The 22,196-nt window shown below is 33.7% G+C and overlaps 1 protein-coding gene across 2 annotated transcripts; it reads left to right on the top strand.

Annotated features, from left to right (window-relative positions):
- The first annotated feature begins 32 nt into the window (after positions 1-32).
- Positions 33-21,810, top strand: LOC128202682 (ATP-dependent RNA helicase DDX19A-like). 2 transcript variants are annotated; one of them, XM_052903730.1, is made up of 12 exons: positions 33-146; positions 425-500; positions 1,887-2,094; positions 2,983-3,118; positions 4,053-4,145; positions 5,318-5,420; positions 6,007-6,121; positions 6,871-7,048; positions 8,396-8,636; positions 9,621-9,783; positions 18,320-18,514; positions 19,826-21,810. In XM_052903730.1, exons 2-12 carry the CDS (start codon positions 444-446, stop codon positions 19,885-19,887), a joined length of 1,551 nt encoding a protein of 516 aa, XP_052759690.1. In that variant the 5' UTR covers positions 33-146; positions 425-443; the 3' UTR covers positions 19,888-21,810. The 2 variants fall into 2 exon arrangements, with proteins under 2 accessions (XP_052759690.1, XP_052759691.1); XM_052903731.1 differs by having other exon boundaries at positions 101-146; positions 387-500.
- The last annotated feature ends 386 nt before the right edge of the window (positions 21,811-22,196 follow it).

The following is a 22,196-nucleotide window of genomic DNA, read 5'->3' as shown; positions in this document are numbered from 1 at the left end:
TTTATAAATCATGTGTGTCATAAAATGAAACATGTAAATATTTTTTTATATAAATTCGAAACGGCTAAATTGCAAGGATTGTTAGCTTCCGGAGAGCACGATACAAAAATAAAACGAAAATAAAGCAAAAACATCTAAGTTAAGAGGTATAATTTTGTTTAATATTTATTTTAAACGTGTTATGAAACATTGCTTTAGAATGTTTATTAACTGCATAAATTTTATTCTGTCTCTTGACCGAATAATCACTTACCGGCGTCTTATTTTGAAACTGAAAGTAAGATTGTGAACTTTCGTTCCTAGAAAATTGTGAAATAAATGGATACCAAAAATATACAACAAGTGTGACTTTTATTATATTACGACTCTTGTTTCGTTTTAAAAAGCCCTCGCTGACTGTGACAGAAACCTGGTTTTTTTACAGACAACACAACAAAACAAAAATGGCAGATGACTGGGGAGCCATTGTTGATGAACAGGAAAAGAACCTTACTCAAAAGGTATGCCAGATAAGTGAAAGTAAGAGGGTATGTATGAACCCTGTACCTTTCGACTCACATTTGACACTGCAACTGCATCACTTTAAAAGCTAGCTCAATTCAAGGCTGTTTGAAGCACTTGAATGTATCATGCAGATCCCAACAGCTGCCCCTAGCTTAGTTTTAATAGTTGCCTGTGGCCTCAGCTGGGCTTTATCAGTCTTTATCCTGAAAATTAAAAAAATACAACAATTTATGGGCTGCATATCACGTTATGGGACACAATTCAACTATTAATCATAATTTGTCGACGATATTTCAACACACTATAAAATAAAAAAATCCACTAGGGTTATATAATTGACAAGAGAAGAAACTTTCCTAAACACAATTCATCATGAAAACGATAAACGTACAGTTCAAATATGAATTTTATAGCTAATATACCAATCCTAAGCATATTGATCACTGCGTTCTGCGCAAAGAATAATCATTTTTACATCATAATGGCAAGAATCTTACCAGTTATTCCAAATTAAAGCAGGAATCTGATTAAAAATAAACACACTATTGCCAAAATTTTGCCATACACAGGTCTTTTCGACTAATTCTACTGCTGTTATGAGTGCCTGAATTGATCCCAATGGTAACAGCAAGGCTGTTGGTAGTCCAAAAAAAAATTATTATTGTATGTTGACAGATTTTTTGTACGATTTTTGATATGGCAAATCCTTCATGTATAAATTGTTTTGTACCAAAAGTGGGTAGTTATTCCAATCGGGATTCTGGGTTAAAGCATATTGCGTCAATAAAATATCATAAAAACAAGAAATGTTACCAGATAATGTTATTTTGTATTAGTTCGTACACACACAAAAAAATATCCAACAAATAATTACGAGTTTGATGGGTTATTTTCATTTCAACTGTCAAAACATAACAATATATATACATGAAGGGCACCTGCAAGGCTGCGGTTCACAGTTTTACAACAATCATAACACCTCAGAGATGGCCCAGTTGTTATGATTGTATTTACGAGGTCTATCTCCCAAGTGTGTTGGAGATGGCCTAGTTGTTATGATTGGCATAATTGTTGTCTGTGTCAGTCAAGATTTGCTTTATTGGAAAGGTAAATCCCATGTTTAATGCATTAAAAGCTTGTTTTGTGCAAAAAATATTTTCACTTACAGTGCCCTCACAGCTGAAACTACACCATTAAACCATTGAACTTGACTGTGTAATGTATCAAGCTTATTTGGATTTCTCTTGGAAGATCAGTTTTTATCACAGACTCATTCTGTTATTTGACTGATGTGGATATTAAAAAATGAACATTGCAGATTTATTTGATTTTTTTAATGAATCATCCAGGTATGTTTTTGTTTCAACTGTCATCTAATCCAGGTTGGCGGTCTGAATCTTGCTGGTGCCAGCGGCGGTGACAAGCCCACCACATCAACATCATCAACAACAACAACAACAGCAGGTGCCCAGGCAACAGGAGTTCAGGCAACAGGAGCCCAGGGGGCTGAGGGAGGAGTCAAAGGGGCAACTGGAGGGGCAGGGGATACAGGGGCTACAGCTAAAGCTGGGGAGGAGGAAGAACATGCGGGTTGGTGTATTGTCCAATGCTTTTTATGAATATTGAATTAACAATGCTGTTAAGTAACAGGCCATTAAGAAAATATGCTTTTACAATAGATGAAATACCATCATTTTATATTTTATTAATGTAATATTAAATAATATTTTACTTGACTTAAGTGACTGTTCCAAGGCAATACCTAACAATCCTTGAAAAACACCCCTTATTTTTTTATTTTAAGTATATCTGAACTGTGATGTTTGTGGAGTTTTGTGCTGTAGTTTCTTATTTCTGGTTGGTGATTGTTTGTTTTTGTGATCTTTGGCGTTGACCCTATGCCATCAAACGGGGTTTATATTTAAACTTTCGACTACTGTGCTTGTTTCTGTAGTTTTTCATATAAATATTCATCAGTGAATATAGCATTTAAAATATGTACGCTATATAATAGCAAACTTTTATGAGATAAGTGCTGTAAATAATCAAATTGGTATTTGTAATTTAAATAAGATATCACTTGAGTGGTCGTTCAGTACGAAATTTATTAAATATGTTTACTGTTGTTATGAATCTGCTATTGGTCAAGCACACAGCGGACGTCACATATACATATTTTTTGTCTGTTTGCAGTAAAATTGAAACTTAATTTCTTATTGAATGACCACTTATATAAAATCCTTTATGCATTTATTTATTTTACATAACGATTTTCAGTCCGTATTTATGAAAGAAAAATTTCTCCTAATTTAGTTGTGGCAAAATTTCACATTTTCACCACTTGCCATTTGCTTAACTGGCCATTGCAAAAAAATAATTTAGAATATGAATCGCTGAATTAAGAGTACAGATATATACAGAATTGAAAGGCTGTTCTGTGTACCACTGAAATAATAATTTTATTCATGTTTTTTACAGTGACAAAAGAGGATGAATCACTATTACACAAGCTGCTTCACTCCAAGCTTGTCTCCACAAAAGCAGATCTGGAGGTGTTACAAAAAGATCCCAACTCTCCACTCTACTCAGTGAAGTCATTTGAGGCCCTCCATCTGTAAGTACTTACAATTTTTAGATTTTCCATGACTGGGTTTAGATAAATACTGGTATTTTTTTTCCCAGGCAATATTTTGTCATTTGGATGATTGTGATTTGCAAGCATTAATTTAAAGTGACACTCTTATTCAAAATCATTACATACACATGTATAACAAACATAAATTTTGAGTTATAAACCTTTAACTACTTACTAAATAATGCATTTATGGTAGTGTTGGGAATCAGTTGCAATTTTAATATCGGTGATCGGTTCCACTCAAGTAACCGATTATCGATAGTACAATCGGTTTTTAAAATACTAGATAGTACCTGAGTTGTAGTTTTATTCATAAACAGTATTAAACTCTTAATCATTATATGCATATACCTTATGTCTATGATTGAAGTTATAAAGTGTTGTTGTATAAAAAATAGTTCATTTTCTTGCTCATTGTAGCTTTCATCAGCCATTTTGTTAAACATAACATCTGAACACTTACTTTCTTTTTTGATAATCGATTATAACTTAATACTATCGATTGTCGCCGATTTCAGGCCCAACCAATCGATTTTCGATTATAATCGATCATCGGAACATCACTAATTTATGGAAAATATTAATAACTGATAACAGTATTGTAAATTTGTAGTTAATATTTGAAAACGCAAAAACTATTAAATGATTGGTGAATGCTAAAAGATTTAGTGCGATCTACAATCATCTCATAAGCTAGAAATACTGTGTTTTCTGCGCCTTTCTTTAAAATTAAACTCAGTATCCTTCATAAGAACCATTGTTTTCGACGTTTACTTGTCCTTTTTGGTATATTAAAACAATTGTATTAATTGTGGTCAATCTTGTTTGGGAGTAAGAGTGCATCTTTAATTATAACAGACTACATTCTAACGCATCACTGATTATCAGACTTACAATATTTTTATTGTAACAGGAAGCCAGAACTGATGAAGGGTGTATATGAAATGGGGTTCAACGCACCTTCAAAAATACAGGAAACAGCATTACCAGTCTTGCTTGCTGACCCGTAAGTTCTTGAACAGATTTATCAAGTGTTAAGCTGCTACTCTTTTTCTTGCTCTGTTCACTTAATTGGTAGTAATTTTGTGCCAACATATGTGTGTCATTAAATAAATTGATTAAGTAAATTTTCTATTTTTATAAGCTTCTCATTCCGTTCTTATCCACCCCAAGCCGGGATAGTAAAATAGGTGCTGCGGTATGCAGAGCTACAGATAAGGGTCGTAATGGGCGTAAATACACTTTAAAAATCGCCCATTATGACATAAAATCAAACAGTTGTTCGTACCAGTACGATTAAAAATAATAAATAGGGCGTTACTTTCTTCCGAGTATTTTTTATCATTCTAGCTAGCCGTTTTGACTAAATGTTAAACCAGTTTGTTAAAATCAATTCACTATCCTAGGAGACTTACAGAGGGCTTTAAGCCATGAAAGTAGTAAAGATGTTTAAATTAATCAAGACCTGTAATTTGCTGAGCACCATTTCAATTTTGTGTAAGTTCTTATACATGTATAATTATGTACTATAAAAGTTCATAAAATAAAATAAGTCATTCAATTTTGTAATTTAATGTACCAGTACACTTTAGAAATTGCCATTACACTTTAATGAATGGCCCAAGGGTGTACCATACACTTAAGTAAAAAAGTTATCTGTAGCTCTTAGTATGTCTGTCTATTACATTCTTGTCTCACCACTGTCTTTTTTATTGTTAATGGGATTTAAAGGTGGGTCATGTTCATTTCTCAAAGGTTAAGGTGTCAGTAAATGTTTGAATTGTACAATAAAATTGCTTCATTATAGCCAATATTATTCACTCAGAAGTCATTTGGCTATAACTCAGACAGTGCCATATCAGGGACCACATTTCATTGATTTATGGCAGTTTATGGCAGTTTTTGCTTTAAAAAAAAATGCTTCAATATAGCTGATATTATTCGCTCAGAAGTCATTTGGCTACAACTTGGACAAGGCCAAATCAGGAAAAAAAATCACATTCCTTTGACTGCTCTTGTTTAATCCTGGAAATACATGGATATGTACTTAGTAATTCATAAATAATCACAATTAGACAGGCATTCCAACCTCGGAAAAGCGTTGGTAAAGTTTGTCTGGTCAAATTGAAATATCCATAAAGAATACATTGTGATTTTGAATATGGTTTTATTAACCAGGCCAACCAACATGATAGCTCAAAGTCAGAGTGGTACAGGGAAGACCGCAGCCTTCGTCCTTACAATGCTCAGTCGGGTAGACCCTAATCTCCAACATACACAGGTAAAATACATATCGTATGCTAAAGGCTATGTTTTCTTATAAAAATTATTATAGTAGTGTCATAGCTGCTATGCTGATGTTGTTTTGATAGTTTCAGGCATCACTTGTCAGTGGTTGATATTGGCAGCTGCGTGTAAGACCCTGCTGTGGTAAAAAATGAAACTCAAAAATTGAAAATCTTTAAAAAAAAAAATAACAATTTTAGACACTTGTCACATTTTTCAAAATTCCAAGGGCCCTGGTGCTGTTCACAAAAAAGGTGACTAAAATCACTTAAAGTATACTGATAGTGATCGAACATAGAAAACTTTAAAAGCCAACAAGCTCTGCACTGTTAAAATGCTTTATGGCTCGCTGAAGTCCTGGATTTTATATAGCAAGGGCTTGTTGAGTCATTTTTGGTTTCAAGCTCTAGATTAAGATTCTGGGCATGTTAATCCAATGTCTGCACTGAGAGTCTTGAGTTTTGAAATTGAGCTTCACTTCAGATAGTGTGCAATTGTCTGTGTGATGGAGACTACGACTAAGACAGAGTGTGCAATGGATGATAAAATAATGATGTAAAAAATGATGTCCCTTATTTCAGTGCTTGTGCCTGGCGCCCACCTACGAGCTGGCTCTACAGATAGGCGGCGTAACAGAGAAGATGGCCAAAAATATGGTTAACGTTAAAATAGGCTACGCTGTGAAAGGGGAAAGAAGTATGATATGACATGTTATTTTGTATACAGGGTTTTAATAAGTTAGAGTTGAACTGTGTCAAATAGTCTCTGACCATCTACTTCTCATTCTACTTAAAATTCACTTATTTTTCCAAATTTTAGCTGTCCAAGTTGCCATTTGAATGATCCATTTTGGCCAGTAGCTGGTTCTTATTAAGAACACTGGTATATGTATAATGCCAATTGTTTCATTTTTTCTGAAAATGGTGCCTTTTTTTCGGCTACATTTACAAAAAAAAAAGTATTAGCAACTCAGTCTTAGGTTATATATATCCAAAACATTTAATCCATTTGTGGTCAAGTATCTGCTTCAGTGCTCCAGCTGGGCATAAATAGCAGGAGAGCCCCACAGCCCTTTTCTGGGCCCCTGCTGCCTTTTAACTGTGCCCCGGTGTGCCCTTTTTTTTACAAAGCTGCCTTTTGATAAGTTTTGCATTCGATAATTATGATAGAAATAACTGGCTGCTTGTTTGTATTTTGTTATTAAAACTGAAATCTGATGTAGAATGACTTACCATATTCTGCAATCCTTCAAGGCCAAAAATGCATGATTTTAATGTTTTTACATGTTCTTTCTTTACGTGTCAAACCCTTTGAAATGAAACCAAAACAATATGAGCTTATCAGTCATCCAAATTTCACATTATTGTTCTATGATATTTTATGAGCATGAACCCGAATATTTTCATACATACAGCAGTTTTTAAAACCTTTTCTCCCTATTTCAGTTGCTCGTGGTCAGAGGAGCCTGGACCACATCTTGATAGGCACGCCCGGCACTGTGTCTGACTGGTGCCTCAAGTATAAAAGCGTGGACCCAAAGAAACTGACAGTATTCGTCCTTGATGAAGCAGATGTTATGATAGCCACACAGGGTCATCAGGACCAGAGTATACGCATACAGAGGTGAGGCTGGCGGCTGTATTATAGTGTTGGGAATCAGACTAAATTTTGCTATGGATTATCGGAGAACCAATGCTATCTGCTGATCAGGGCTTCTAAAATGTTGGAACCTCAACCCCGAATTAAAATGACGTAAGCGGCGCACTCAGCTTCCAGACTATGTTGTTAATCAAGCGTGTCGCTGTTGATATCTTATATATGACTAGGTTCGGATTAACGATGACATATGCAATTTAAAAAAACAATTTAAATTTAACAGTTTGGTAATCAACAAACGGATATATCATGTAATGATCGTCGACGACATAGCATATTCATATTGCCATGTGAATAATGGACCGATTTTAACACTTAATCAGGATAGCTGCAAGCACACAATTAACACATAGTTTGTTTAATTGTGTCTTCTGCGACCTACCAATACACATGATTGTAAGCGTCTGCTAATTAACAGATAGGCTATAGAGTGATTAGTGTAGCAGAAAAAGCAGCTGGTCGCATTAGTCACATGGTAACTATGACACTTTTATGACCTTTTGGGGGTAGTTTTGAATGTGTGAATGACCCAGGAATATTTGTGTATTACAATTTCTGAAACTTTTACCAGCCTAGTCGTTTTGGACCGAAAATTATAAAAAAAAAAGAAGAAAATTCGTTTTTTTGACGCTTTGAAACTGAAATCGGTCTGGCTTGGTCAAAATCGGTCCAGACTGGCAAATTGCCGGTTTTTAGCTGATATTCTGGGGGAGTGGGGGCACTATGCAGTACAACTCTCACAGGCGGGCCTTCATGACAGTGAACGAAATCAGTAATTTGAACAGCTTGTAATCTTAAAGTTTGAACAAGCCTGAGCAGAAGCAAACAAGCTGACATTTTTTAAACATTGGGTAGCGGAAAAACTACTAGTTATATTGAGAAAGAGAACAATTCAGACTTTTTCCAGCTATTTTGGGAAAGGATATTACTCTAAACTGGGGGAATAACAGCGTTTCGCTTCAATGAGTTTTTTTCATATAAAAACACATATCAGTTGGTGAAATTTAGGAAAATTACAATTGATTTGTATTAGTACTGTTAAAATACCATATAAATAACGTGTGCATTTTCCATAAATTTGAGTGTGGTTAAATAGAATAAAATGTATCTGAATTGTTATGTTCATTGGAATTTTTTCTGATTGAGAAAAATAGACTACATAGCATTGGTAATGATTCTTATATTTCCATCCAACTAAGGAACCTTAAAAATTGTCAGCATGAAACAGAAACCACAGTGTTATTTTCTTAATGCCTCATCAACATTCCTGTTTCATATTTGGTACATTATTTTTGTACATCATTTCAATTTCAGGCAGCTGTCTAAAACATGTCAAATGTTACTATTCTCTGCCACTTACGAAGACGATGTAATGAAATTTGCCCAGGCAGTAATCCCAAATAATCCTGTCGTAATTAAGCTACGCCGAGACGAGGAAAGCCTCAATAACATCCGACAGTTCTATGTGCAATGTCGAGACCAGGAAGAGAAGTTTCAAGCGCTGGGCAACATCTATGGCGCGATCTCTATCGGGCAGTCAATGATTTTCTGTGCAGTAAGTCTTCTGATCATACTTAAGAGAATGGTTTAATATTATTTATATTACAATGATTGTGAAACAAGTTTTTACAACATAATATTAGTTACTCTTGTTGGTACGATGATACGCAAGAGTATGGTCTCGTCTTTTGGGGGAAACTGCAGTATCAGGAGGAAGCCCACTTGTACAGCTTGGTGACCACAAACCAAAATCATATGTGCCAAGGCCGGGAATTGAACCCGGGGCACTTGGTGAGAACTGATTGCCCTTACCACTACACTTACCAGACAACCAAAATAAGAGTTGTATATGTCACATCATGTCCCATCACAAAATCTTGTGTCACATATTGATCCAAAACTATAGCACCTTCACACATGAAACTTCATAGAAATAGCATAGGAAATTATGCACATGCACATTTTGTTTCACCTCGTCTTACAAGAGTATTGGCACTTAAATAAGTAAAAAGAGGTCTGAAAATTATTGTGTCTTCATCGGAAATAGTAAATACTTAGATAAGTTGAACATTTTGTTTTTCTATACTATATGATGATTTCTTAATTGACTTAATAAAATTGATATTTACATTGTAGCTCTATAATCGTTGATTTCATTGAATTAGCAAATAAAGGTCTGAAAAATATTCCCTCTTGTGAATTGCAACTGCCCTCTTGAAACTTCATGGAATGTTGGTCAGCATGAATATGTGGTGCATCTGCCTTTTCTTTCTCAATTCACTGTGTTCAACAAGAGTTGTAGCCCTTTAATTAGTAAATAATGGTCTGAAAATATTGTATCTTGTGTAGCACAAACAAAAAACAAATATTGCTCCTACACTCATGAAACTTTATAGGAATGTTGGTCAACATGTTGGCTGTTGAACACCTGCCATTCCCTTCACACTTCTACCAAAAAAATTCAGCACCCAAGTCAGTGTCCAAAAAAAACTAGATGCCAGCCAAAATAACGACTGTTATAGCTCAAGTTTGTTTTCAGACACGGCGGACAGCCCACTGGTTATCAGAAAAGATGACAAAGGACGGTCACGCGGTGGCGTTATTATCAGGGGATCTGGACATTGCACAGCGGGCGGCAATCATCAACAGATTCAGGGATGGGAAGGAGAAAGTCCTCATCACAACAAATGTATCTGCCAGAGGTTAGTGATAATGGTGTTTACCAGGGAGCCTTGCCTATGCAATTCTCTCTTTAGTAGAATGTTAAACAGGTTTTAAAAAGGGCAGGGTGCCGCAATAGAGAGACAGGGTGCTAAGTGTGAAATGTTGACATTTTGTTGGGTTGTGAAGATCTTGGAACATTATGAATTTGATAGAAAATGTAAGGAATTATGTTTATATGAAGTCAAATTAGGTTTCAACTACCAAATGTCTGAAGATTTTATATATTTATGAAAAAAAAAAAAATCAAATATTATATGAAGTATTAACCGAAACATGAGAAATGTTTGATTTTTTTAAGCATTTCAATCTATAAAGGCAAAAGTGTCGACTCCTTGATCACCATGAGGGCAAACGGGTTCTATCAACAAGGACTGGGTGGAGCACCATTCCATAACTCTTTAGCTAAACCCCTATCGATAGTGTTCCATTGCCAACTTCTATGCAAGCATGAGTTTTAATTTATTTTGTAATTCACCATGGCAATATTTTTATTCGTCATGCATAGCACTTTTTGGTAGCATGGTGTAAAAAATTGGTTGTAAAAAGAAGCATTCATTTTTAGCTCGACTATTCGAAGAATAAGGAGAGCTATTCTACTCACCCTGGCGTCGGCGTCGGTGTTGGCGTCACACCTTGGTTAAGGTTTTGCATGTAAGCACCTTTAAGTCATTATCTCAGTAAATACATCAGTTATTGCATTGAAACTTTGGATATGTATTCCCAACTATCTTACATACTAAATTAATGAAGTTAGATGAAAATTATTTGAATATAATGCAAATAATAGGCCTTTATTATTCGATTTAGAAATTCTGGTTAAGGTTTTGCGTGTAAGCACACATAGGTTAATATCTCAGCAACTACTTCAGGTATTGCATTGAGACTATACACAATGGTAGTCAACCATCCAACCTACTTAATTAACCAAGTTAGATAACTCTAGTTTGCATTTAATGCAAATAATTGCCCTTTATTATTCGACTTAGAAATTCTGGTTAAGGTTTTGCATGTTACCACATTTAAGTCAATATCTCAGCAAATATATCAAGTATTGCATTGAAACATTAGATTTGTATTCCCAGATAACACTTTTTTGAATATAATGCAAATTATGGGCCTTTATTATTTGACTTAGAAATTCTGGTTAAGGTTTTGCATGTAAGCACACATAGGTTAATATCTCAGCTATTACTTGATGGATTGCATTGATACTTTATACAATGGTACTCAACCATCTACTTAAATAACCAAGTAAGATAACTCCAGTTTGCATTAAATTAAAATAATGGCCCCTTTTTTATTTGACATAGAAATTCTGGTTAAGGTTTTGCATGTAACCACTTTTAAGTCAATACCTCAGCGAATACGTCATGTATTGCATTGAAAATTTACACACAGGCTCCCATCTATTTAACCTTCTTATTTAATCAAGTAAGATAACTCTATCTTTTATAATATGTAACTATTGCCCCTTTATTATGCGACTTAGAAATTCTGGTTAAGGTCTTGCATGTTAGCACACATAGGATAATATCTCAGCAACTATTTGATGTATTGCATTGAGACTTTATACAATGGTATTCAACCACCCAACTTAATTGAATAACCAAGTTAGATAACTGTATTTTGCAAATAATGGCCCTTTATTATTAGACTAAGAAATTCTTGTTAATATTTTGCATGGAACCACTTTTATGTTTATATCTCAGAACACCATGTATTGCATTGAAATCTAATCTAACAGTGATCCATGCATGTTTCGCCAAAACTTTTCAATCCTTACATTGAAAAGCGGCGGAATAGTCGAGCGCGCTGTCTCTGTGACAGCTCTTGTTTTCCTCGGAATAAGCTTTGTTTTTCCCCTAGAAATATTAAAAAGAATATTTTCAATCTTTTTTTTTTCTTTTTTTATATACGGTAATGAAAATCTCTCGATTTATTAAATGATGTCTCTGAGCGACATATTTACTCCATTTGTTGTCCCAAAAATGTTTGAAATAGTACCGGTACTCTGAGATATTTCCCAAAACTGAAATTAACAGGATTTTTCCCTTACAAAAAGTACTTCCCAATAAAGCCTACAAAAAAAATACATTTGGTTCGGGTAACCCGACCCTACCTACGGAAAAGGCGCCGACCCTACCGTTTTTATAGTCAATTTGAAAAAAAAATGAAAAACTATAAAAAAAATTAAAAAAAATTGCTTTTTTCAATATGTAGTTTAAAACCTTAAATGCTATACAGAAGATAACTTTACACCATTCTCCAATGACGAAAATGATATTCTTATATAAAGCCTTATAAAAAAAACACAAAAAAAGGCCTACCAGCCCTACCTATTTTTGAAAAGGATGTTACCCTAACCAAACAATTTATTTTTTTGGGCCTAACAGGTAAAAAGGTCCTGAAGATGTTTGATAACAAATCAAAAGTTAAGCATGCACATTACATACAAAAAAACAATGTTTTTACCAAAACACTGCAAAAGAAATTCCTTCTCAAAGGCCCCAGGCCCCTTTCCCTTTTCCAGAGAATAACCCAGTGTTTGATCACTAAAACATTTACATACAACCACATTTTATATGTGCTCCATCTTAGCCATTCACTGTTTAACAAGCATCAACATACCAAATAATCAATGCTCTAAGTCTATTTTTTGTGCAATATCTGAGAATACCTCCAAAATGAATCATGCTACCCTATTAGCCCAGGACTGGTCATGCAGTGACCCTATATTTTTTCCATATTTGGATTAATATTCTGGTGAATAAATGAAACATTAAATTATGAAAACAGGTTGTCAATGTGATCTATAAGTTATGGGGTTCGTAGGTGACTTGATAAGGGATATACAGGGCACAGGAAACAGGTGAGAGTGGATGGTTTCCCTTGCCCCGTATATCCAATATCTGATCACCTGCTAACTTATAATATTACCAAATTTTAGGGCTGTGTATCGTCACTCAACTCACGATACGATATGTATCACGATACGGAGTAAGTGATTCACGATATATCACGATACGCTTACATATATATATATATATATATATAAATATTTATGTAGGACTTTAATGTTTGTCTATTTTGTAAATTGTTAAGCATATCCTTACGAAAACTATATTTTTAATGTTTTTATCATTTTGTAAATTGTTTGCTATTTTTATTAAATGAAAATTGTTCATTTAGTTTTGCCTCTTTGTTAAATGTTAATTGTTGAGCCTATTATTGTTATTAAATGAGTATTATTTATTTGTTTTTTGTTTACCTTTTCCATTGGTGTTTTCCTTTGGTATCAAAGTACAAAATGTTTGTTTTGACATGACACACTCGGTCACTGTTTGATTTATTTGATGGTGGCGGCAAAGATGAGTGGTCATGTTTGTAGTGTTTCCATTATATTTTAATTCAGCCAGACACAATTTACAATAAACTAGTTTATTGTCTGACTTTGCAAAACCAAAGTTCTCCTAAGCTTTGGACTTACATTTTGCCGGCGCATTTCTATAGGGTTTCTCATTACTACCGGTAGTATTTCCTTCCGCCATTCTTGACTTTGCAGACAACTGAAAACTGTTAAAACAGCGAAAGCCACTTCAGCCGCATTTTCGCATACAGCTAGCTCGCAGATTCCAGTTTTTTTTTCATATCTTTTGTAAATCAAATTTAAATAAGAAAATTAAATTGCAATTTAAAAAAAAAAAATTTCCATTTTTCATTTTAGTTTGAAAAATAAACATGGTGTAGATAAGTAAGATATCTAGTTGAAACGTAATTTGCTAGTTCTACCTGCTGTTTGCGAAAATGCCGCTGAAGTTGCTTTAGCTGTTTCGACAGTTTAAATTGTAAGTTAACAAATTGACCGGACCGTGCAAAGATATTTGGAAAGTGTTTTAAGCATACAAATCTTAAGTAGAGGTAACGAATCTAACGATACGCGATACACACAATTTTTTACAATGCGATACGATACAGTATATTGTTGGTTACCGAATTGCGATTTCACGATGCACCTATGAATCGTTACAGTCCTACCAAATTTCATGAGAATATGTCAAAAAATTAATGACTTTCTAGAAAGTCTGCATAATTTTTCAAATGACCCTTGAGAAGTATTACATCATAAGTCATTTCCGTACTTAAGCCATTTTTTTTAACTTAAGTATCTTTCTTATCATATGATATAATTGCTTCATAATATTTTTAAAACTTTATTTTCACTGATTTGATTACAAATATACCTTAAAAACATTTATACTTTTCTTATAATTTGGTTACGAAAATTTCAGGAAATTGAGTTAAGTAGAGAAATGACTAAAGAAGTAATATGAATACCGCCCAAGGTATATCCATTGCTTTCATTCACTTATAGGGAAGCATTGTGCAAAGTCTAGATTAATTTCATTTATTTCCCCCTATGTAAGATAACCTATTTTTCTGAACTAATCTGTGCCAAGTGGGTTTCAACTTTAGGGATGAAAGCGAAAAGGTTCTATCTTGTTTTTTAATGTCACTAAGAACGTTTTCACTGTGTCTTTATTGTCATTTTTATTTTACTAAAACTTTTACCTGGAAGGTTTTGTCTCGTATATACTATAACCTTTTGAAAATCTTCATTTTACAGCAATTCTGATTAAATACGCAATCAACGTTGATTCATTGAAAGTGTTTTACAACATTTTATCAAAATGCAAATAAATTTATTGACATAATATTAGTTTTGGTATTTTTGACTTCCATACTTTTCATTTTGGAGGTGTCATCGGAAATTCCTTGATGTTTTTGTATTTTCAATGGTCTAGTTTTGAATCTAGATTGGAGATTTTGGGAGTGACATTCTTCTTAGAAGCCATTAGAGGGGGTGCCAATTGCTGTCTATGTATAAAATAATTTCTTTTTTGAAAAAGAAACAGAAAGTAAAAAATACAGACCTTTAAAATTATTTTTACATCTAGGTCATTAGAAACACAGGTAACATTTTCTGAAAATATTTAAAGTAAGCCAAAAAAATTTGGCATTTGTTCAACGGGGAAATCCAACATACCTTTAGGCTAAGAAAAACAAACAATTTTAATAGTGTGACAAGGAATGTTTTGTCAGTAGTGGCAACAGTGGCGCATTACCATCCAGTGTTTCATATTTACTGAAAATTCTGCCGAAATGCAGCTTAATGTATAATCCCCAAAGTATACTTTTTTCACACAAATTGGACTCAAAATTCACAAAAGTTCAAAATCTTTTTTTTTTCAACTCTTTACATGTTAAAAAGTACAGATATGTTTAAAAAAAGTCTTATTCCCATTTCATTTAAAATCCATTATCTAAATTGCTTTGTACTTTTGTTTGAAATATATACTATGGTAAATTCACAATTTTAAAATGACACTCTTATTAAAAATCAATCCATACACATGTAAAACAAACATCAATTTTGTCTGATAAACCTTTCAAATTAAACTCGATATCCTTTATGAGAACCATTGTTTTTGCAATCTATTCATCCATATTGGAAAATTAAAACAATATTATTCATTGTGGTAAATCTTGTTTGGGAGTAATAGTGCATCTTCTATTCCAAAAAAGGTGAAAACGCTGCCGTCAAAACTTGTGTCTTGGCAGAAAGGTCTTAGTCCATCAAAGATCCCCAGGATTTTGATGTTGCCAATACTAAAATAACGTTCATCATACTATCATTCCATTCTAATTCAACCATTTATCATTTCTTTAGCATGACTTGTCCTTTGAGCATGAACTGTCGATGACCTGGACATTGTTATTCCATTGATGTATGAAATTCCTTCTTTACTAGTTGCATATTTGTGTAATATAAAGCAATATTGTGAAGTAATTTCATTTCATAGGTGTACCTCAGTATCTGGCGCAATTGATGTCATTTATGTGTTTTCTGCGGCTTTATGTTCATCAGTTTATTGACAAAGATTACAAATATTTAGTATGCGATTTATGATTTCATATTTCTGTGTCAGCATGACTGATGGTTTCATCAATATTGTTCCAAGTTTTTCAAGTTTTCAAGTTTTATTCATACTCTTGGCCCACATGGGCATTTCCAATATGTGTTCTAGTTTCTTATGATGTCATCAATATTGTCCCAGTTTTTGATGATATCATCAATATTGTCCCAGTTTTTGATGATGTCATCAATATTATCCCAGTTTTTGATGATGTCATCAAATTGTTCCAATCCGTGTTCTAGTTTCTTATGATGTCATCAGTTTTGCCCCAGTTTTTGATGATGCCATCAATATTGTACTGATTATACATGTCATCGATAATGTTCCAGATAAGTCACAACTTATGGTGATGTCATGAATATTGTACTGATTTAACACGTCATAGATAATTTCCATGAAATCCAAAGTTACCTTGAATTTATTGGTATTGGATTACAATTTCTTATATTAAATTCTCAAATAATGACCAACATTTCATTGCCTAGCAGTCACATTAATAATGTAAAATGAGTCTTTTTCATGAATAGCTTTTAGTAGCTTTATGTAGGGTTTTAGCTAAAGAGCTATGGGGGGTCCTTTTTTGGTATCACTAAATCCCTGCACCCCCCCCCCCCACAACCCCCACCCTAAAATACTACATGTGTGGTTGTTGAAACCTAATATTACTTCAATTATTCAATTAAACACATCTGTTAATGTTCTGTCAAAACAATGTTCAAATTCTTCACAGCCCCATATACAATGTGCCCTTTTCTCCCTTTAAGCACATTGCCCCTTTTCTGCAGCACCCTGTCTTTTTTAAAACCTTGCTTAAAACTACATCACATAATACTAGGGATGGCAACAAGTAGTTAAATTGGTACTCGAGTACTCGGACAATCTTTCGATCCAGTACTCGGGTACTCGATTACTCGGAAAAAATGAATTTGTTTTTGGGAAAGACAAGATCATGTATACATGTATCGTTCATGGCGTATATTGTGAGTTGGTCGTATTATTGGTCATTTTCATCTTTAAATTATACTTTCATTTTGTACTTTAACAGGAAAACAAATGCTGTTTTATGCTTTTAACTTTGTCTTTTTCATTTCACTTTAATGATTTTAAATAAGAATGCACTTCAAATTAGCTACAATGAAGCTGGAAAGTTAAACCCGGATTTTGTTCGAGGGTTTAGATGGTCGAGATTTATAATAAACATCAGTCAGAATTACAATGAACAAAAATTAATAACATACATAAAAAATAATTAATGAAATACTTGGTACTGTTGTTTACCTCATTAATATTTATAATTCTTGATTTAAGATATCAACCCAATCAATTGTGATAAACATTGCAAAAATAGTTAAAATACGCCCATTAAGAAATCAATGCTCGTAACCATCGCTACTCGTTCGCTCGTTAGCGTCCATTGTTTGGTGAAAGGTCTCTAAATGGTAAACAATAGAATTGTGTAGGTGAAAGTTCCGCTATCAAAACTTCGCTAATTGACATCAGTGCTTATTGGAAATAGGTGCCCTTTGTTGACAGTTTGCGACTCTCAACTAATTTATTAGAGTCAATTGTGTACACAGCGGGGATTAGAGGGACCGTAAATTTTCCTCTTGGCAACTAACCAGATCTGTTACTTCTGTAAATCGTGTATTTTGTGATTTTTAAAGTTGTTTTTTCCGAGTACTCGAGTAGTGATTTGGTACTCGAGTACTCAAGTACTCGTTGCCATCCCTACATAATACCAATTATCGTTTTGCTTCATTATTTTTTTAAGGTTGTTACGGCTTTTTAGAAATGAATGTTGGAATTGATTTCTTGGTCTGTCATAGGTTATATTCATCTTATTTTTATAAGCTGATCCTGAGGATGGAGTGCAAGTCAAAATGTTAAGCCCCTAAGTAAGACCCCCTCCTCTTCTGTCAAATCATTGATTTACACCTGATATTGGTTCGACAGCCATGAATGTGTATTTTAAGATGGTCTGTAGTCATTAACTTTTTACAGACATTTTATGTAGCAATTTTCTAACACTTTTTAAAACTAGAAATGTGTCCATAGGACACGGATGCCCCCACTTCGATTTTTTGTCACAGAAAATAAGCCATAATGATTATTCAGGTAATCTGCACATATAGGATAAGTTGAGTTGAGTTGGGTTTTACGGCATCGCAAGACTGTATAGGTTATATGGCGCCATTCAGGCAGGAAAAAACTTGTTGGATCCACATTGGACACATACTTTTCAAGAATTAGATTGGAAACATATATTTTTGAAGTATTTTTGGCAAAAAAGGGCCGTAACTCCTAAATGACTAAAGCGATTTCCATGACTATCGAACTTGATCAAGATATTATGGTCACAAACATGTGTTTAAAGTTTGGTGAGGATTGGACAAACAGTTTTCAAGAATTAGATCGGAAACAATCTTCGGGACGTACGTACGTACAGACAGACAGACGTACATACGGACAAGGGCAACCCTATATGCCGCCACTTTGTGGGGCATAAATATTTATAATGTACCCTCTTATATGTTTCCAGGTATAGACGTTGAGATGGTAACAGTGGTTGTAAATTTCGACATGCCCGTGTTACAAGAGACGAAACAAGCCGATTGCGAGACATATTTGCACAGAATCGGCCGGACAGGTCGGTTTGGAAAGGCTGGAATCGCCATCAACATGATCGACTCGAACAAATCCCTCCAAGTCATGAAGGCAATAGAACGACATTTCAGTAAGTGAATTCCATGGAAGAATGTCATGTTTCATTACCATTGATTAGAGTCGACGCTATTTAACTCATGAATTAATCCAATTTGCTGTTACATAGCTGTGCAGGTAAAACAATGCTGAAAAAACATCGCTTATTTACATGTTAGATACTAAGCAATCCGGGGCATACCGGTTCCTTGATGAATATGGTATGTAGGCCAAGTTCTAGGGGGAACTTCAATATCCTTACAGATTTCCATAAAAAAATGATGTCTTATAACTTAAGGCTGCACTCTCACAGATTGAATGTTTTGACAACTTTTTTATTTTTTGTTTTAGAACCAGCCAATTTTTGCGAAAATGCATGGAAACAAGTTATATAAGACTGCTGGCAAAATTTAGATCACTGGTTTTTATATTAAAGTTAAAAAACTGATGTTTTATGCATTTTTCTTAAACCGCTAGTAACGGTTTAAGCGTTAAAACATAAATTTTCGAACGGAAATATGAAATCTATTATCTGATTTTTTGTCAACAATCTTATATCATTGGTTTGCAGATATCTACGCAAAAATTTGCTCTTTCCAAGATAAAAAAATAAAATGTTGTAAAAATGGTATATCTGTGAGAGTGCAGCTTTAAGGTAGAGAATTACAATCTTGTAATGTTTTAATTTACTTTGGCATTTTTATTTTTCTGAATTATTGGGGGGAAAGATGGGTGGCCGTACAAAATGTACAACAATATAATGTTATGATTTACTTTGGCATTTTTATTGTTTTGAATTTTGGATAAAAATGGGTAGGCCACAACCTTCATAGCCTATAGGGAGCTACACCACTGGCATTGTCATATTGATATATTTAGCTTATTGGGTGTCTAAAATATTGGATGTCATGTTTGGCAGGTCAGCAGATTACTTTAAAGGGACAAGACACCAGATTGAAATAACATTTTGTTGCTGTCGCAGCTGAGTTTAGCTGTTTAAAAAATTGCTATTTTTAAATTAATTGGGATTAAAGTGGTAGACAAACGTAGTTAATTTCGAATTGGAAAAATATGCTTCAACTGCAAAAGACACATGTCGTTAGCAAGGTGATAAATTAGTGACTGAAATTCAATGCGTTGTACACAATGGTATCTATTTTATGTAAGTTTTTGAAAATTTTCTTATTTTTCTTGCAATGGTATCATCTGGTGTCTAGTCCCTTTCAACAGGCATACTAGTATGAAATAAGACATGATCATACACTACTTAAATGTTAGAAAAAAATGGTATTGCACCATGTTGTGAATAATTCAAATAACTCAGATGACATCATTTCTATTCCAGATCGTACCATAGAACTGCTTGATACAGATGATATTGAAGCAGTTGAAAGGATTAGCACCTAAAATAGAATACATGATCTCTAGACTGGTCTTAAGAAATTAACTATAATATGATCATAGACTGTGAACAGACGAGGTCAAGGTTATATTGCATCAGGACTATTTTTAGAATGATCAGATATTGTGCTGAAAATTCAGTTGTTAAAAAGTGTTTTAATGATGACATATTTTTTAAATTTAGCTGGTGCAAAAGTTCAAAGTGCTTAACAGATTGCACAATGTATGGGTCTTAGATTTTCCTTACCGAAAATTGTAGCGAAGTTCATTGACTGGTATGGTTCTTAATTTCAGAAAATGATTTTAAAAAGCATTGTGTATAAAGATAAACATGTTTACCATTGTTATGTGTTAACAAGGAACAAGATTTAGTGTTTGTTTACATACATGAACATGTGTCAAAAGTTCAAAACTTTATAATGACATATCGTGATTGCTCTGTCATTGAGGAAATAAAAACATCAACTTGTAACACATTAATATTTAGAGGTAAACATGAAGAGGTCCCAAGTGACAATGTATAAAGAAGAAGGTATAATCAATTTGCTTTCACCATTAAATCAATACTGGTGGGTAAACCTGAAGAGGTCCCAAATAATGATTGAGGTAAAAAAGAATAAGGTAAAAAATTGATTTGCTTCAAACTCCAGATATACAGAGAATTTGAGTTATCTGCAATTATTACAAACTATTAACAGGTGTTTTAAAATTCAAGCCTGGCCATTTTACCTTTTAGCTCTTTGCTCAGTCTGGGCATATAATGGTGTAATTTATTTTTGTTTTATAATTATTTGTACAATAGAATTGTAGTGACTTCAAACTTGACAAGCACTTCGTTGAAAGAGTTATAAATGCACGAGCGGATCCAGGGGAGGCCGCTAAGGTATGCCCTCTCTAATGTCAAATCCTGGATCTGCCCCTGGTTTGCTCCTAAAGAAAAGTATGCGATTGAGTAACAAATGTTTTTATATTGTTTTTAGGTTTAAACATATTTTATTTCATGAAATGGTTCAAATTACAATGTATACTTCTACTACTTAAAGAATTTGATCAGAATCCAAAAGCTTATAAAATTCATCTTTTTACGATATTGTTAATTTCTTCTGTTCCTGTTAAACTATAAAGTATTAAATTAAACTATGATCCTGTTGAACTGTAGAACATGCTCTGAATACTAGATATTGTTTTTAATGATCATGCTTTAAGTTATATGAAACGGTAACAATCAGAAATGGGTCTTGTCATTAAATTCTAAAATTGTCTGTCTTTAATCTTATTTTCAAATATGTAATTCAGATATCAAAGAACGGTAAATAACGTTGAATATATATTATAACCTTTTAACCATGTCATGGCATGGGTGCCAACATTCTGATTGCTATCACAGCAAAACTAAGAGGTCTGACAGGGATATGATTTTTCCGTGGATTCGCAGATTTCCGTGAATGATATGGCTCCAGGAACAAACGAAAAAAAACTTTTTTTAATGATTTAAAAAAGTTAACAGATTGCTTTTGGTTGTAACTTAAATTGTTATTCCTTTTGACACTCAAGTGAGCTTCATATTTGAAATCAGGAGAGCCCTAAAAAGGTTTTTAAAAAGCCAGTTTTGCTTCTGCAGTAGGGTGCTTTACCCACTTTGACCCCTATTGGGGGCCCAAGGATCCCCCAAACCCATAGCCAAAACAGTTACAGCCCTTCAGCTGCCAAGTGATTCACATTTCTCACTGACATCATATCTACTTTAAGACCCAAGTTTGGTTGTTGACCTGCATATTTTACAGGTTTTTAGCACCTCTTTGAAATGTACATACATGTAGTTATAAAATTACCATGTATCTTAAATGGACATTTCATAATCATTATGTCACTCCATTGTGCTTGTACATTAATTTTAATTTTGTAAATTACAAAACAGTTTATAAAGAATGTGTTTTTGTTTTGATATGACTCATTTTCAAGAATAACTTTACTTTATTCTTGTTACATGGTATTAGACATTGCATACTCTAGTTCCGTTTTTTTCTGAATGTTGAAGTGTATACAATTTCTGTAATGTTTTGGGACAATTTTCAATCTGCAATTTAGTGAAAAATAAGATTTTTATATCACCGCCCTCTTTAAAAAAGCACACTTTTTTTGGTTTATCAGAATTTCTTAAAACGCTTGTTTTCATGATTCCAAGTAACATGTTGGCCTGATTTTTCAGATCTTTGATTAAGTTAACAATGTTCTTAACATAATTTTTGTTAACCTTCAAATCTTGATTAATAACTCTTAACACTTTTGAATTGAAAGGGGAAACTAAGGGACCG

Source organism: Mya arenaria, chromosome 9 (genome assembly GCF_026914265.1).
Source record: "Mya arenaria isolate MELC-2E11 chromosome 9, ASM2691426v1".
Classification (NCBI taxonomy): Eukaryota; Metazoa; Mollusca; class Bivalvia; order Myida; family Myidae; genus Mya; species Mya arenaria.
The sequence above is the reverse complement of the archived record's forward strand: the minus strand, read 5'-3'. Positions and strand labels throughout refer to the sequence as shown.